The sequence below is a fragment of the Danio rerio genome, chromosome 23 (assembly GCF_049306965.1).
Source record: "Danio rerio strain Tuebingen ecotype United States chromosome 23, GRCz12tu, whole genome shotgun sequence".
Taxonomy (NCBI): Eukaryota; Metazoa; Chordata; class Actinopteri; order Cypriniformes; family Danionidae; genus Danio; species Danio rerio.
The window spans coordinates 45,857,501-45,875,804 of NC_133198.1; the positions used below are offsets into that span (position 1 = coordinate 45,857,501).

The following is an 18,304-nucleotide window of genomic DNA, read 5'->3' on the forward strand; positions in this document are numbered from 1 at the left end:
ACAGTATATACTCGTGTTTATGATTACATGATCTCAGTTAATACACATTGAGAACTTAATTTTATAAAATAAGGAGCGGAAAGACACTTACCTCAGCCGAACAGGTGCGTTGTCACAGCAGCGCCAGAATCAAATATCAAAATAAAAGTCTCTAGGCGGAAAAGCGTCCAGTCAAAACACTGCAAAAAAGGCTTTTCTTACTTAGATTTTTTTGTCTTGTTTCGAGTCCAAATATCTACAAATTCTAAAAGCAAGAAGCATTTTTTTGACAAGCAAAACATGTTGTCTTGTTTTAAGAAATAATGTGCCAAAATGAAGTGAGTTTTTCCTTAAATCAAGCAAAATAATCTGCTGTTTTTCGATTTATAAGATTATTTTGCTTACCTCATTGGCAGATTTTTTTGCTTGATTTAAGGAAAAACTATTTTGGAATATTATTTCTTAAAACAAGACAATATGTTTTGCTTGTCTAGAAAATGCTTCTTGATTTAAGGAACTTTAAGATATTTGAACTAGAAACAAGATAAAAAATCTAAGTAAGAAAACCATTTTTTGCAGTGAACAAAAATGATTCAGACATGATTCAGACGCCTGCATTTCTTACAGTAACAGTTTATTCGATATAGCTTAGAAAATGACGATAAAACATGTAGGCTAAAGTTTGTCAGATCAAATTAATCATGATGCAGATAACTTTAGTAATCAATATGAACACAACCAAAAATAATTCAATGTATAATATGCTTACACATATTTTCACATTACACATCTTACACAGGCCTAATAATACTTTTTGGTTCAGCTTTAGCGTAATGACGGCATATCTTTGCAAGCCTTTCATTTTTCAACCCTTTCATTGGTTTTAACTAATTTATTGCTGGCTTATTTGCTGTCTATTATTAAGATATAGACTGTTTATTAGTACTTATGAAGTATGATCATTATTCTACATTTCAGATCTTACCCAATACAACCCAACTTGCTTACTAGCTATTTATAAACAGCAAATTGGTAGGTAAAAAATTAGTTAATGGCTTGAGAATGGGGTATATGCCGAAGCATGCTAATAGGACTTTTAATTTGCCAGTAACCTAGGTTAAGCCTTTCGGCAAATTGAATGCCAATGCAAAATCCGGTGCGTTTAAGGTCTGTTTTCTTTATAAATCAGCGACCTCCACTAGCTGAGTAATATCCGATTTAAAGTGGGTCTCAGATTGTACAAGAAGCACTGCATTACATTACATTTCCCCTGCCATATCTTTATAATATGAGCATTTGTTTTACCCCAGTATATTCAATGGAGCTTCTGCGTTAGCCTGCCGATTCTGACGGGCGCATGCAAGTAAACAGCTTTTTGTCTCGTCTTACGCTTGAGCAACTAAATAAATGCTAAAGTTTATTTAACTGAATGTATTTTAATGACATTACAACATTGATGCTGTATAAGGAACCGTATAAAATGGTAAAAAGTTCTCAATAACAACTCACCGGAAGTGTATCAGCATGGGAACTGCACTAGCTCTGCATATACCCTATTGTCCCTTAAGTGTGAGCTAAGTTTTTTAGTTGTTGTTGTTAATAAAATAGGTGTGTTTGCTTTATTTAGCTTTCCTCGTTGAAATAATAATAATAAAAACTTGTCTTGTGCCCACCAGTAAAAAAAAAAAAAAAAAAAAAAAGAAAATTCAGTACAATACAAAACAGTTGCAAGTATTTTAAAGAAAAATGAAATGTATTACATACAGGTTGAGAAAAGTTCTCTGTAACACATTGAACCTGAACCTAATTGTTTTCCAAACAGATGCCTCAATATGGGGAAATGACCACTATCTTTTTTGGGAGAAAGCCGGTAATAATGCTTAATACAATCCAGCTCGCTAAGGAAGCCTACGTTCAGGATGTTTTTTCTGGAAGACCTGCTATACCTCTTTTTGACTGGATAACTAATGGACTCGGTAAGTAACACTCCTAATAATAATTCTTCCAAAATAGGTGTAAGAGTTTTTATAGAAATAAGGCTGCACGATATTGAAAAATAATTATTCCGATATATATACACAAACAAATTACTTGAATAGCTCTTTTTGGAAATAATTTGTCATTTTGGAATGGTTCGGATGGTTATGGAGGACACCAGTGCCGGTTCTAGTTTAAATGAAACCACCCCAAACATACCCCCTACCCAGTCCCCCAAGAAATAAAGACACTATGTGGTTGACTTTATATATATTTAAAATATTTAAATATACATTTTAAATATAAACATTGAAAATAATTATTCTAAATACATTTAAATTTATTTATTTTTAATAAATATAACAATTTGTTTATTATTTTAACAATTATTATTCTAAATAAATAACGAATCGATTCTAAATGTAACTGAACAACAATGTAAAGACACAACTGGAGTAATATTCTAAGACTTTTGCATGAATATTAATTATGACAGTTCTACAGAATACAAAGAATATATGTTTCATTGAATTATCTGTCGTCTTAGATCGACTCATGGCTGAGCGCTAATGTTATGATGTCTTAGTTATGTCCCTGATGCATTATTCCTTCTTTCTGCTTCATAGCCATGCTTAGTCAAAGTAACATCATTATCAAATGATATAAACTTTAGTTTTGTTGTTGCATATCAGTGTGCTTGTAAACAACCGGGATCATTAGCAGTGTGTCTGAGGCGCACGGGAATGGCTTTCTGCGCATATGCGTCAATTTGCTTTCACCAGGGCTGCTTCTGTTGCACATAAAGAATAACAAACTTGTGCGTGTGCAAAAGACGCCAAATGCAATAGTATCTGGATGCAGCCTTTATGATTCAAGCTGAGATTGCATCACTCAGCGATGCAATGTCAGACACAATGCACTCAAATGGAGCGAGTGACGTCACTGTGACGGATGGGGTTAGGTGAGCCCATTAAAAAGCATTGGATGCAGCTCAGATTGCACTGCACCAGATCTGCATCCAGACCCCTCTCGCCAAATGTGTATAGCTCCTAACACCTTTATTCTGTGATAACCACTCTAAATTAATACACTTGCATAAAGTAAATCTTATCTCAACTTTTACTGGGGCACTTTTTTTTTTGCACCACCTCCCCATGCCACCTCCAGCAAGATGTCGCCCTGGGCAATCGCCTATACTGCCCATGCCTAAATCCGCCACTCATGCATAGACTAATTAAAATCAAATAAAGTGTGTTTTTCTGAGAAGCCATACAGTATTCAGGCACAGAACCCGAATAATCAAATATTACTTAGTAAAATATCCCTGTATATTCTTCATCTTGTAAATATTTAAATATAATCTTTGTTTTAAAATGTATTGTGCCTTTAAATTCTCTTGGAATCTACTTGATTGTCACAGGTCTTGAAACATGCAAATAATAAACATTCACAACATTATGGATATACTTTGCAATGGTAAAATATGGTACCTTATCAGTTATAATGCACACTGGACTTTGCACATGCTGCTGTGTAAAGAATTGCTGGTGTGTACATTGCAATATCGATGCTGAAACCATATATTGTGCAGCCCTAATAGAAATGTAATGGAAAAACATTTTGTTTCCTCGAAGTACTTTTCAGAGAACAGGTATTAAAACTACAACTTTTTATGACAAGATCCTTTATGTAAGGAATCATTTAGGATGGTCCTATTAATTATTTATTGAAATAATGCACACATGAAGTGGGGATGTGGCCATTATCCGAAGCATGCATTATTTTCTAATAATTCAATTGACCAGAGTCAATTATTCTGCTTGTACTGTGGTTACCACATTGTTCATATTATGCATTTAAAGACATTTGTCCTTTTTTTTCCTCACACAAGCTGTGTGTAGTAATAGTTTGTTATCTCAGCTAAAACCTGTTATTTTGTTTTGATGTATTTTTTGTCTGATGTATCTGTGAAATAACACATTTAGCTTAGGAACTAAATTAAGGTAGACCTGCAGTCTGGATCAAATGCAGGGCTTGAAATTACCATTTTTATTTGGTAGCACCTGTGCTTCCGACATCAATTATTTAGGAGCACCAGAAAAAAATTAGGAGCACCCACCAAAAATGAATGAGCACCACTGCAAATTGTATATTAGGGATTTATTTTATTTGAATACAACATCAATCAGGACTAACAAATCAAAATCTGGCTGTCCCACAATTTTTTATTATTAAATGAGGGTAAAACAGAAGTGATTGTCTTCAGCCCAGCTTTAACTTCAGATTGTCTTATTGATGACAATAATACTAACAATGAATTACATTTCTCATGATCATGCTGCCTTGAATGTGCTTGAATGCGAGTAATATGCTATAAAAAGTCCTACTGTTACTTTATAAAAATTAATTTATCAAACAAAAATGAAGCATTGCAGTAAGAAATATTTATTTTGTACTATTGTTTTTAAATGCATGTCACTAACACCACTTCCGGCAAAATAAATAATAAGTAATATTTCTGCTACAAAACAAACGAAAGACTATAACAAATCATTCAAGTCAATGCTGAAAGCTGCAAAGCAGTCATCAGTAACGTTAACTAAATAGAAAAATAATACACATCTCAAGAAAGAACGGATAAAAAGTAAAAAAGTCTCACTTCTGCCTCTCTTTAAAGGTTTTTGTTTCGGTTTGTGTCATTGTAAATGCTCAGTCTCGTTATGCGCTGTTTTATATTATTTTGTGTTTGTGGAATAAAGCAGGCGAGTCAGTCGACCCTATAGCGGCACAGACCCCGATTCGTCCGATAACCACCAGTGAATACCTTAGTTATAAGCAGAAGTTTCAGTTTAAACTTAGTAAAGGCGAGCTTCTTTGGCGATGACGTGTACAGTGTTAGATTTTACATTTACATTTAGACATTTAGCAGATGCTTTTATTCAAAGCGACTTACAAATGAGGACAAGGAAGCAATTTACACAACTATAAGAGCAGCAATGAATAAGTGCTGTAGGCAAGTTTCAGAATGTAAAGTGTAAGAAGCAAAGCATTAGTAAAAAAAATTTTTTCTGTAGTACAGTTAGCGGTGGAGCCAGAGAGGCAATTGCAGATTAGGAAGGGAAGTGGAGACTAAATAGTTGAGTTTTTAGTCGTTTCTTGAAAATAGCGAGTGACTGATGCAGTTAGGGAGTTCATTCCACCAACTGGGCAGATTGAATGCGAGAGTTCGAGAAAGTGATTTCTTCCCTCTTTGGCATGGAACCACGAGGCGACGTTCATTTACAGAACGCAAGTTTCTGGAGGGCACATAAATCTGCAGAAGTGAGAGCAGATAAGGAGCAAAGCCAGAGGTCGCTTTGTAAGCAAACATCAGAGCTTTGAATTTGATGCGAGCAGCAACTGGCAGCCAGTGCAAACGGATGAGCAGTGGAGTGACATGTGCTCTTTTAGGTTCATTAAAGACCACTCGTGCTGCTGCATTCTGAAGCAGCTGAAGAGGTTTGATAGAGTTAGCTGGGAGCCCGGCTAGTAGAGAGTTGCAATAGTCCAGTCTGGAGAGAACAAGAGCTTGAACAAGGAGTTGAGCTGCATGTTCAGATAGGAAGGGTCGGACCTTTCTGATGTTATAGAGTGCGAATCTAGCTGACATTTGCGCTAAACACGCAGTTAATGCAATGCGTAGACATTTTGGCACCTTCTCCGCAAACACTTGATTGATCTCGGCAGACGGATCAACATTCACCACATGATCGCTGTCACCGGCGCTAATATTTGTAAATTTAAGTGGGGTTTGCATACCTGTGTGCTTTTCACCCTTCGGCCATTTGTATTTCCCGCCGTCACAAAAGCTCCCTATCATCTGACAGCGGAAAGCCTTGAGAGATTGCCAGCTAATGTGAACTTATACAGCGGCATAAAAGACTTTAGAAAGTTTGCACCACAACCACTATATGCAGTCACACGAATGCTCCCAAATATATAATGAGGTTGCGTAGATTAAATTTCGGGCGCATATGGTCGCAATTTCAAGCCCTGAAATGTAAGCCTTATTTTTGAGTGTACAGTTCTTCTTGGGAGCTAAATGAAAGCATTATGCTAAAGATGTGTGGGTTTGAAGGTGTGTTTCTCTCTTTTTTAGGTATCGTGATGGTCACATTTAACAACTCGTGGAGGCAGCAGAGACGGTTCGCTCTGCACACACTCAGGAACTTTGGTCTGGGGAAAAAAACAGTAGAAGATCGTGTGTTAGAGGAAAGCCGACATCTAATTGCTGAAATGCTCAAAGAAGAAGGTACATATGTAAACAAGCTCTTCTGTGCTTTCTATCGTTTTATGAAGCATTTTGGATTTGTGATAGTGTTGTAGTATTCAGTAAGTGTTGTAGGTTCAGGCTTCTTTTTGTTTATTTCCCATTGCCTAAATAATATTGTATTGGAAATAGCCTCTTTTTTTGTTTGTAGGCAAGTCAATGAATCCCCAGCATGCCCTACAAAATGCCATTTCCAACATCATCTGCTCCATCGTATTTGGAGATCGCTTTGAGTATGATAACAAACGCTTTGAATACCTTCTGAAAACCCTGAATGAAAACATCATGCTCGCAGGATCAGCTGCAGGACAGGTATGATCTAGTCTTTCTTTATGCAACTTTATAGAAAAATATTATTTTCAAAATAAACCTCCAATGGACAATTTAAGAATGTTTAATTGTGGTTTATCTGTCTTAGATTTTCAACTTAGTCCCCTTCATCAAGCATTTCCCTGGTCCACACCAGAAGATCAAGCAGAACGCCGATGAATTATTAGGTTTCATCCGAGACGAAGCTAAAGAACACAAACAAACTCTGGATCCAGACAGTCCACGAGACTTCATTGATGCATATCTACTAGAGATCGAGAAAGTGAGATCATGAAAGAAGGCTTCTCATACGTATTCATTTAATTGTTATTTCAGCAAACTAACACTTTTTTTTTTACCTGGAGCAGCAAAAGCCAAGCAAAGACTCCACGTTTCACGAAGAAAACCTGGTTGTGTCAGCATCTGACCTGTTTCTGGCTGGAACCGACACCACAGAAACCACCATCAGATGGGGACTCATCAACTTGATTCAAAACCCAGATGTACAAGGTACTAAAGCAAATTTATATTGGTCATTATGCCATATTAAACGCTATATGGAATCTGTATGGGGTAATCTGTGGCCCTTACAAGCCATTTCTGATTGTGGGGATTTTGGCTTAAACCAGCCTAGGATGGTTGGCTGGTTTTAGCTGGTCAATCAGCCAGGTTTTAGAGGGGTTTTAGCCACTTCCAAGCTGGTTTCTAGCCATTTCCAGCCTGGTCTTAGCTAGTCAGGCTGGAAAGTGACCAGCTAAAACCATCTTAAACCAGCTTGACCATCCTGGTTTAAGCTGGACATAGCTGGTTTTGGCTGGGCTCCCAACCTGGCTAGGCTTGTAAAGCTGGTTTTAGCTGGTCATCTCCTAGCCTGTCCAGCTAAAACCAGGCTGGAAATGACTGGAAACCCACCTGGAAGTGGCCGAAACCCCTCTAAAATCAGGCTGGTTGACCAGCTAAAACCAGCCAACCATCCTAGGCTGGTTTAAGCTGGATTTTTCAGCAGGGTTTGGCTGCACTTCCAATGTGGATTATTCATGTGGTCTATTAGGCTGCATTTACACTGTATGGTTCAAGTAAGCTAGAAAAAATAATCACATCTATTCCAATATTCTCAGAACAGATTCTTTGTTCATGCATGGAAATTTATGCCCTCATATCTGCATTGTAAACTGATAGATTGGCAGGTAAGCAGGTAGAATTTTGTTCACTGTAAGTCTCAAGTATATGAAAAACAGTAGCAAATGACATCAAATCTGACACTGTCATCTCAGAACAGAGCTCTTCAAAAAGAGTCCAAAAACTTAAACCTCATATACAAGGACACAAAAGATTTTATATTGCCACTTATCACAAATCCATTTAAGCATGTTAACTAGCCTTCCAGTTCTGTTCGGGTCAAATCTGACCGATTTACAACTTAAATCACTCATAAATATTGTGTTTTACATCTGATTGCCTCAAGGCCTTATAATGTCCTCCACATTATGCATTCGAACATTATGCATTCACAGATATAAAAGTGATGTCGCACTAGGCCGACAAGAAAATGAATGAATGAATGAGTTTTTCTATAGATGCTTTACAGATTATCATTATACATTGTATGTGTTTGTATAATTATATGTATTTTCCATTTTTATTTATTTTTTCTTCTCTCGGTCTTTTCCCACATATGCAAGTGGGTGTTTGTGTATCTATGCTGAATTTATGATGATAGTAGACTTTGCTTGTTAAATTATTTGAGTGCCATTTGAGATGTTTAAATGAGTCATGTGACCGTAGTACTCAAAAGAGACTCTAGACGCACCTGATCACTGTTACCCTGATGAAGGCAGACTTCTGCCGAAACGTAGGTTTTTAGAGATTTAGCCAAGTGAATAAAGGCTTTTTAATTTTTTCACTTTATTCGAGTGCCTTGGACTGATTCTTGTTGCTGTTTTGATGAATTTCCTACCCAAAGAGCACCGACCATACATTTGAGCTCACCCCAGAACGATTTTTTTGTTTGTTTTTTCTAGATTAATATAAAAGTGATGATCATCTCTTTCATTGAATTTTGAGTGTTTTAATCAGCCTTGTTACACCTGTGGTGTTCCCGGTCAAAAGTGACCGCCATAGGAAATTAATGGGTATCCAGGCTAAATTCATCCCTTAGACTACAAACAAAAGTTTTCTTTATTAAATATTAAACAACAAAATGGTATCCATATGTTAGATTTTTTTTTTTTTTTTTTAGTTTAAACTTTGTCCGTTCTGCTTGACACAGAAAGGAAATTGTCTTCAACACTGGATTTAAGACAACAATTACAAACATACAACGACCACACAATAACAATATTCATCAAGACAACAACATAAGTTAAACGTTTAAAAATCAAATAAGCCTCATGAAAAATACTGCAGATCATTCTTGGCTACATTTACTTCAAACAGTGATCCGATTTAATATAACAGTTGCCACAGGGATAAATGACTTTTTACAAGCATTTCTTCGTGCTTTAGGAATTCTAAACCTGCGTCCTGATGGTAACAATTCAAATGCTGAGTGAAGGGGATGTGTATTATCTTTAAAAATCACAACTGCTGTTTTTTCCATAAAGGAGTCAAATAAAATCTGTAATGAATGTTGTGTGTGACCAGTTATCTTATTTGCCTGATTGATAATTTGCGATAATTTCTTCTTCTGTTTAAGTGTTGTGTTACCAAACCATGAAGCAATATTACATGTGAGAACACTATTTATCAATGATCTATATGTCATGTTTAAAATCTGTGTACTAACATTAAAACTTCTCAACTTGCAGAGAAGATAGAGGCGCTGACTTGCTTTCTTATAAACCACCTCTACATTACTATTAAAATTATGTTTATGATCAATAATTATTAAATATTATAATTATTATGGGGACATTAGGATAATATTTTGTGTTTAATGGGTCCTTAACTTTTTTTCCCTTTTAACCTTTTGTCGCCTAACACAGAGAGATGTCATGAGGAGATTGTTCGGGTTCTGGGTTATGACCGCTTGCCTAGCATGGATGACCGTGACAAACTACCATACACTCTTGCCACAGTTTACGAGATTCAGCGCTGTGCAAACATTGCTCCTAATGTGATGCATCAAACCATTCTACCCACAAAACTACATGGATACAACATTCCTCAGGTAAATAAAAAATGGAGCCTCAGTGAATGAAGTTCAGTTAAAAACCAGACAGCCATCTCAACTGGATTGATCTAGTTCTAATGTCGAAGTAAACTTTAGTTTAAACAAAAACACTTAAACTAGATCATTTTGACATGATGAAGATGACTAAATTAGACTACTTCTATGCCACTAAAGCTCAGTCGTGCCTAGCAGTAAGCAGCTTACCATCTTCTAAGAGGCATTTAGGGCCCTATCATAGACCTGGCGCAGTGTGGCGCAAGGCGCAATAGTCTTTTGGTAGTTTCAGCTTGGCGCAAGAGTCGTTTTGAGGCATTGCTCTACGCTGTTTAAATAGCAAATGCATTAATGCTCATTTGTGTGTCCATAGGCGTTCTGGTCTATAAAGGAGGTGTTCTGAGGCGGACCGCTGGCGCGTTGCTATTTTGAGAAACTAAAATAGATTTTTCATAAGACCAAAACAAAACCCAGTCTAAAGTCCAGCGCAGAGTTGCGCCTCGCTTACACACTGCTTAATACGCACAAGAGATCAATAGGCAAATATCTTTACATATGAAAAAATTTAAATATTAAGGATATATATATAGGATATAATAAGAATAGATATAGGATATAAATATAAAGGATTAAAATATTAAAAAACATTATTTTCTAGCCTACATAAATAGGAAAAATCACTGCTTTTTGAGCACACTTTGTTATTATTGTTCATTTATTCGTTTGCTGGAAATTAGAACTGAATTTAGAAATAGTTTTGAAACGAATATTTGCGCTTAACAATCGCAATGAATTATTTATAGGCTAATTGATGTCTGTGTGTAAAGGTTTCCCTATCCAAGAGCGAATGTGAAAGTAGATCCATTATCTCTCATTCTCACGCAGTAGATGCTCTGTTTAACAGTTTACAGCAGTAACTGTTTGCTGGTGAAATGCTAATTTTTTCCACTTAGACTTACTTTGCGTCCTGTAAATAGCGAATGCGCTCTTGGCATGACGCAGCTGACTCTTAAAGGGAATGGGAGATGAGACTCTAATTGGTTTATTCTCAAAACACACCTATAACTCATTAAGAAAATAAACTCAACCCTTTTAGACCATGCGCCACGGCGCAAAGCGGATTTTCCCGTCCTTAAATTAGCAAAAACGCTTCCTGACACGCCCTGAAAGCGTTTGCGTCCTGCGTTTTGCGCTCTGCGCATGGACCGTCAAAATAGAGCCCTTAATGTCAAAATATTTCATGTCTTGGGCTAGGGAGTGATTTTTCCTGCAGCCAGTTCTCTACCTTCAATTATGTGAGGTGGCTGTGTATCTCGTTTACTCCACAGTCATGTGAGCAGCCCCACTAATCGATATTCGATCGATTTCCAACTACAACAGCATTCAATAACAAAAAAATTCATTATTGATAATTATGGATTAGTTGTTGCAGCCTTCCAAACTTTGCTGAAGTTTTGTTACTGTAGTTACTTTGAATAGACAAGTCTAGTATACTGTTGCTATTGATCTGAATGAGAATGCCACTATATTTTGCCATCATGAATCATTCGTTGTTTGAAGATAACCAGCGATTTCTAATGTCTAAAAAAAGTAATGCTCTTTAAAATTGTTCAGCGTATGTAGCTAAAGCACTAATAATTTGGTATCAACCTTCTTCAATTGAAGTGCTTTTTTTCATGCACAAACACAGAAACTCCAGGGCATGATACAACAAGAGTAATGTAACCTGAAATCACTTGCTTTCTTTGCATAGATATCGTCCCATATAGTGACATGGATATTGAGGGAAAACACGATTGAGATGTCTTCACTTGGCATTTTTTAGACAGAAAAAAGCCTTTTGTGAGCAACTTTGAGCTGTGTAGCTTGGCAGATCTTGTACATGCACAATAATAATTTAGCTAGGCTTTATAACACACTAAAGAAAAAAGCATGCAAATGCTTCAACTTACCTCCCTAAAATAGTACATTATCCTCCTGAGACCCGAAGAATTTTTTTCTGTTTTTCTTTTCTTCTATGATTTCCTACATCCATTGGGTTAAAAACAAATTCTACAATTTAGAGTTTTTACATTTTGTTTTTAATTTTACAGCATGTCCACTGTGAAGGACCACAGGACCATTTTAGTTTGAAACGACCGCCACTCAGACAACAAAACTGTACAGGATATGGCTGTAAAGGGATATTAATCCAATATTTATGTAACAAAAAGTAAACAAAAGCCTTTTATAGAAATTTCTGAAACAGTTTAGTCTGAAAGAGAGCCGGACTCAAAAAAACTAAACAAAAACAAAAAAAGAAATGATGTTAATCCAAAACCATAAATCTAATTTACCATAAAAGTGATTTAAAACTGATTGTCATTCTCTAATTGTCTTTAATTCTCTAATTGAGAGTCTAAATCAGAGTCTCCCTCAACTATTTTATAAAGAATCCTCTCTGCTTCAGTTATGCCTCCTACAACATGCAGTTATTAATTACATTAAGATGGTCCTGGTGTCCACTATAGTGGTCATTTAAAAAAGTAGGATATTTTAAAACACACACAAAAAAAGCTGATAACTATTTTAAAGTTAATAGCTTTGAAAGCTAAATGTATTGTTCCTGACACTTTAATAAACAAATATATATGTAATAATAATAGTAAAATACATGTCTCCTTCCCATAAAATTAGCTTTTTTGTATGTCGGCCATTTTGGATGCAGTGCAAGAAGTGGTTCCCAGCCAATCAAATGACAAATCACTAGAAAGCCCAGGATGTCCTCTGAACAGTACAACAGGACTTGCCAGAGTAGCTCAAAAAAAGTCAAAGAAAATTGATAAAAACACAATGTCCACTACAGAGGTCAATAGGTGGGGTCTCAGAAGGATATATGATAACATAATGTATTCGGATATGGCATACAAAATAACCATTTAATCTGTGAAAAATATCATTATACTTTGCCAAACTTTTTTTTTATACAGGGAACTATAATTCTTACAAACTTAGCTGCAATTTTCAGCAATAAGGAGCACTGGAAGCATCCCGATGCATTTAACCCAGAGAATTTCCTGGATGAGAACGGACACTTCAGCAAGCCGGAGTCTTTCATTCCATTTTCACTGGGTGAGTCAGCTGTTTGTCAAATTAATTACATATTTAAAGGATTAGTTCATCCAAAAATGAAAATTGTCATTACTTCTCATGTCATTTCAAACCCTGGAGACCTTTGTTCATCCTCTGAACACAAATTAAAATATTTCAGATGAAATCTGAGAGCTCCCTCATCTACCATAGACCGCAGCGGTTCAGTCAGAATATTATCAAGCTGCAAAAATACTTTTGTGTGCACATAAAAATTAAAACATAAAAATAATAACTTTGTGCAGCAGTTTCTTCTCCTTAGTGTCAGAAGAAGGGGCTGTTCATATATCACGTCTTTTGTGTGTGTAAGTTTGTTATTTGTGACTCACGTTTTCCAAGCGCACTTATTTCACAACTTGTCAGAATACAGCAAGTGGGTCATGTGACTAGAACTAACCAATCAGCTTCATAATTTGCATGGAATATACACATTTCATTAATAACGGTAGATTATTATAATTGCCTTAATCACAGAGCACCCACACACTGCTACAGTTTTAAATTTCTTAATGAATAAAACTTGATTGTTTGTCATCCTATGAGAAAATGGTTGACGGTGATATAGCAACAACACATAGATATATACACTAGATATCGCATACGGACCCTGAGTATGCGTCAATAGCGTCGCCACATTTGTACAGTGCTTCCAACACAAATGTCATTCAACCGCACTAGTCAAGAAAGTGTGACAACGTGAAGATACTGGACTTTTAGCGCTGTGTACTGGTATAGTAACAAGCAAGCAAATATTACAGTAATATTAATAATAGTAATTTAAAAAAGATATTTGCATAATGACCAGCTGGAAAACTCCCGATCATATATGTATATATGTGTATATCTCTGGATCTAGATGGCCACAAACCTCCACTGCAGGTTGGTCCCGCATTCATTTCAAAGTAATTGCTACCCTGTACTAAAATGGCGGCTCTATTAATGCTTTCCTTATAATAGACAACAACAGGGTAGGCGACATCTAATGTAAATATCTATGGCAACTACTTTAACCATGAGGTATACACAAAACAAAACTTTCCATCTGGAGCTCCTTCACGGGACTCCACACTTGTAAACACTCGCTCCATCGGGCTCGCGCGGCTCTCAGTCCCACCCACACTGGTCAGCGCTACCAAGCCGACCAATCACAGAACTTGCACTACACGTTGTTGCAACGTGTAGTTACATTTTATGAGAGGTGCACGTCAGCGACGTCGACGGCCATGGCGCATAGGCTGCGCCAAAGCATACGCGTGCGCTTGACATAGAAGTATAAATCAGCCTTAAGGCGTGCACCCTGAACTGGCTGCGTTTTCATAAAAAGGTTCAAATTAAACTTGTATGCAAAACTGGAATACAGTATTGCATTAAAAAAAAATTGCAAAAAAATAATAATAATACTAAACCACTGTGATGACTGATTTTGTCTGAGGGATTTTAGAATAAGCAAAACAACATTTCAGAAGTTTTTCTGGTTGTTTTGTCAACTAATGCCATTCCATCTAGCCCATTTTTATAATTACGTGATCTATTAAAACAGAATCACGTGACTCTTTTGATGCACATACTAGAATTTATTCGATATATGTGTTTGTATATTCTTTTCTTATTGTGGAAAAAAGTTTCTCAGTTGTGTGCACACCTTTATTTTTAAATGTGCGTTTTCAAAATGTATACTAGTGGTGGGCCATTATCTGCGTTAACACGACACTCTTATCGGGCGATTAAAAAAATATCCGTTAATCTATTCTCAAAGTTGGGTTGGTAGCTAGGTCTATTCTACACAAGCTATGATGACTTTCACCTTGATATTTTAGCAAAGATGTACAGTTGAAACCAAAAGTTTACATGCACTGTAAAAAAAACCACGTAACCATTAAAAAAAAAGTCAGATGTTAATTTGACTAAACTTTCTCTTTTCTTTGTAAGTTATCATATTTGGGTCACACTTTACAATAAGGTTCATTAGTTAAAGTTAATTAATGCATTTACTATCATGAACAAACAATGAACAAAAACATCTACTACTGTATTTGCTCATGTTAGTTAACGTTAGTTAATGAAAATACAGTAGTTCATTGTTAGTTCATGTTAACTCATGGTGCATTAACTAATGTTAACAAGCATGGACTTAGATGTTAATAATGCATTAGTAAATGTTCAATTATGATTAATAAATGCTGTACATGTGTTGTTCATGATTAGTTCATGTTAGCAAATGCATTAACTAAGCTTATTGTAAAGTGTTACCCAAATTTGTTTCTAATATGCTTAATAGCAGAATAATGAGAGATTTTTTGAGAAATTGGTAAAACCTTTCTTGAAAGTCAAGTTTACATACAATAAGATTATTCTGCCTCTGAAAAAGCTCAGATGATGGTGTCAAGGTTTCTGAAGTTTCTGATTGGCTAATCGACAACATTTGAGTTAATTGGAGGCACAACTGTAGAATAGTATTTAAGGAAAACCCCAAACACACTGCTTTCTTGTGTGACAACATGGGAAAATCAACAAGCCAGAATCAACATTTACAATTTGCTGAATTACACTGGGAACAATAATATTTTTTGGAGACATGTCCTGTGGTCTGATGGAACTAAAATTGAACTGTTTGGCAAAGCTGCCGATCTGTCTAAATCACAATAACATTCTCTGCTGGCTCAAAAAGGTGTCCTCTCGTCATTCACTACACAATGCAGATCAAAAGAGAGTACGGTTACATCTGCATACTCCACGTCTTAATTTAATTTTTGTTCAGTTCAGTTGTGACTTTAGCCTGATTAAGGTCTAACCACTAAAAGCATGTGGTCTGTTTTGTGGAGTACATCAAATTGTGGATTATCTCATATGGTCGCCCACTGAAGCTAAGCAGGGCTGCGCCCGGTCAGTACTAGGATGGGTGACCACATGGGAAAGCCAGGTTGCTGCCGGAAGTGGTGTTAGTGAGACCAACAGGGGGTGCTCATCCTGCGTTCTGTATACTGATAGGGACTCTATACTGCTCAGTGAGCGCCGTCTTTCGAATGACATTGTTAACCGAAGTCCTGACTCTCTGTGGTCGCTAAAAATCCCAGGATGTTCTTCGAAAAAGAGTAGGGGTTGAACACTGGCATCCTGGTCAAATTTGCCCACTGGTCTCTGTCCATCATGACCTCCTAACCATCCCCATATGATAATTGGCTTTATCACTCTCCACCAATCAGCTGGTGTGCGGTCTGGTGCAATATGGCTGCCGTCGCATCATCCAGGTGGATGCTGGTGGTGGATGAGGAGTGTCCAGAAAAGCGCAATATAAATGTAGGGAGTTATTATTATTTTATTATTTTCTGAAGATGAAGAGCTCAGGGGTTTGGAAAGACATAAGCATTTTTATTTTTGAGTGAACTAACCCTTTAGGCACAGGCAATAGTTGCTGAATGTATGTGTGTATGTTTATCAGGACCGAGGGTCTGTCTGGGTGAGACACTGGCGAGGACGGAGCTCTTCTTGTTCATCACGGCTCTCCTACAGAGGATTCGTTTCTCCTGGCCACCTGACGCAAAGCCCATAGACATGGATGGCATCATGGGTCTTGTTCGCTCTCCTCAGACCTTTAACGTCGTCTGCCACAGCAGAGACAACGTAAAGTGATCTGAAACAAATCAGACATCATATAATCACACACAAAAACTCAACAATACCAACAAGCCACTGAGGCACACCAGACCACTTTCTAAACCTCAGGCTACAGCTTTTTCTTTGCAGTTTGGCCAGTTGTCCTCATGTTAACGCAGTATCAGGTCATTGAAAATGAATATTTGTGAAAACCCATTGCAGGGTGAGGATTTTCAGAAACTCTGGTTACAGTGTTATGTTGGAGATTTTACCTCATGGCTGTTTTCTCCTTTATTTGATGTAAGCTTGTGTGCCGCCATCTCTCTTTTTCAGGATTTTTGCATTTTCATGTGGATGTGGATTCTTTAAATATGTAGAAATTGTTAAAAAAAAACAAACAAAAAAAAACAACCATGTGCATGTGGACATGGCTTAAATGTATAATTAACTCTTCTAAGATAATTCTGATTATTTTAGTAATAAAACAGTTAATTTACTTATTTATCTTAATATGTTTAAGCACAGATATGTGTTTATCCAACACAATCTCACGGCAATTCGTAACTTTTTGATTTAGTGGCTAATTCGTATGAATTCGTACAATCTACTTCAAACAATTTAGTACGAATTGCTCATCCCCCAATGACAGTTGGGTTTAGGGGTGGGGTCAGGTGCCACGCCTCCTTTTTAAAATCGTACAATTTCATACGACTGAACTCGTACGAATTTATACGAATTAGCCACTAAACTGGCAAAACGTAAAATACTTATGTTTTCTCATAAGATCATGCTCGTTTATCTATTAAAATTTGAAAGGTAAATTTAATTTTTGTTCTAAAAATTTTTTAATTAAACAATTTATTTTGTAATAAAATTTATCCTCGTGTGTGTGGTTTGTATAATGAGCTTTTTGGGGGGGGGGTAGTAATGTAAAGTGCAACTTTTCCCTCTTCAGCTTCAGATACACATCTCCGCAAACTCCACCTAGACCTATGGTTCTCAAAGTGGGAGGCCACACAGGCACCTAACAAAAATCATACATCAATGAAAATCTCACTTATTCAGCTTTAGGATGATATTCAGCTTTAAAGATATATCGTACCCAATCTTTCACCCGGCGCAAGATACGGCGCAATTGTTGTTTGCTTGTTTTAGCTTGGCGCAAGAGTCGTTTTGACGTATTCCACCACGCTGTTAAAATAGCAAATGCATTTGCGCTCATATGTGTGCCCATAGGCGTTCTGGTCTAAAAAGGAAGGCGTGTTGAGGCGCATTGCTGGCGCATTGCTATTTTGAGAAACTATAATAGAACTTTCAATAGACCAGAACAAAGCCGGTCTATTGTCTGGCGTAGAGTGTGTTAGTTGTGCACTTACACACTGCTTAATACACACAAGATGTAGAGCAATAGGCAAATATCTTTACACATGAAAAAGAATTTAAATATTAAGGATATATATAGGATATAATAAGGATATATATAGGATATAAATATAAAGAATTAAAATATTACAAACATTATTTTCTAGCCTAAATAAATATAAAAACCACTGCCTTCATGCCTTCTTCATCTCGGGAGGCTTTTTCAGTTCATTCATACATTTATCATATCCATATTTATATTTGTTTTATTAAAAGCAAGCTTATATTTGTCCACCTGTCAGGTTTTAGACCATATGGGGCACAGCATGTGTATTAGGATATAAGTCAGGTTTTTGAACACACTTCATTATTATTGTTCATTTATTTGTTTGCTGGAAATTAGAACTGAATTCAGAAACAGTTTTGAAACGAATATTTGCGCTTAACAAACAAAATTAATTATTCATAAGCTAATTGAT

At 36.5% G+C, this 18,304-nt stretch overlaps 1 protein-coding gene across 1 annotated transcript in view; it reads left to right on the top strand.

Annotated features, from left to right (window-relative positions):
- Nucleotides 1-16,857, top strand: part of cyp2aa1 (cytochrome P450, family 2, subfamily AA, polypeptide 1) — a 17,533-nt gene extending 676 nt beyond the window's left edge. Inside the window, 8 exon segments of the mRNA NM_001025557.2 lie at nt 1,802-1,955; nt 6,095-6,247; nt 6,417-6,577; nt 6,684-6,857; nt 6,943-7,084; nt 9,559-9,743; nt 12,710-12,851; nt 16,309-16,857. Coding sequence (NP_001020728.2) covers nt 1,802-1,955; nt 6,095-6,247; nt 6,417-6,577; nt 6,684-6,857; nt 6,943-7,084; nt 9,559-9,743; nt 12,710-12,851; nt 16,309-16,499 — 1,302 coding nt within the window. The 3' untranslated portion in view covers nt 16,500-16,857.
- Nucleotides 16,858-18,304: the final 1,447 nt, after the last annotated feature.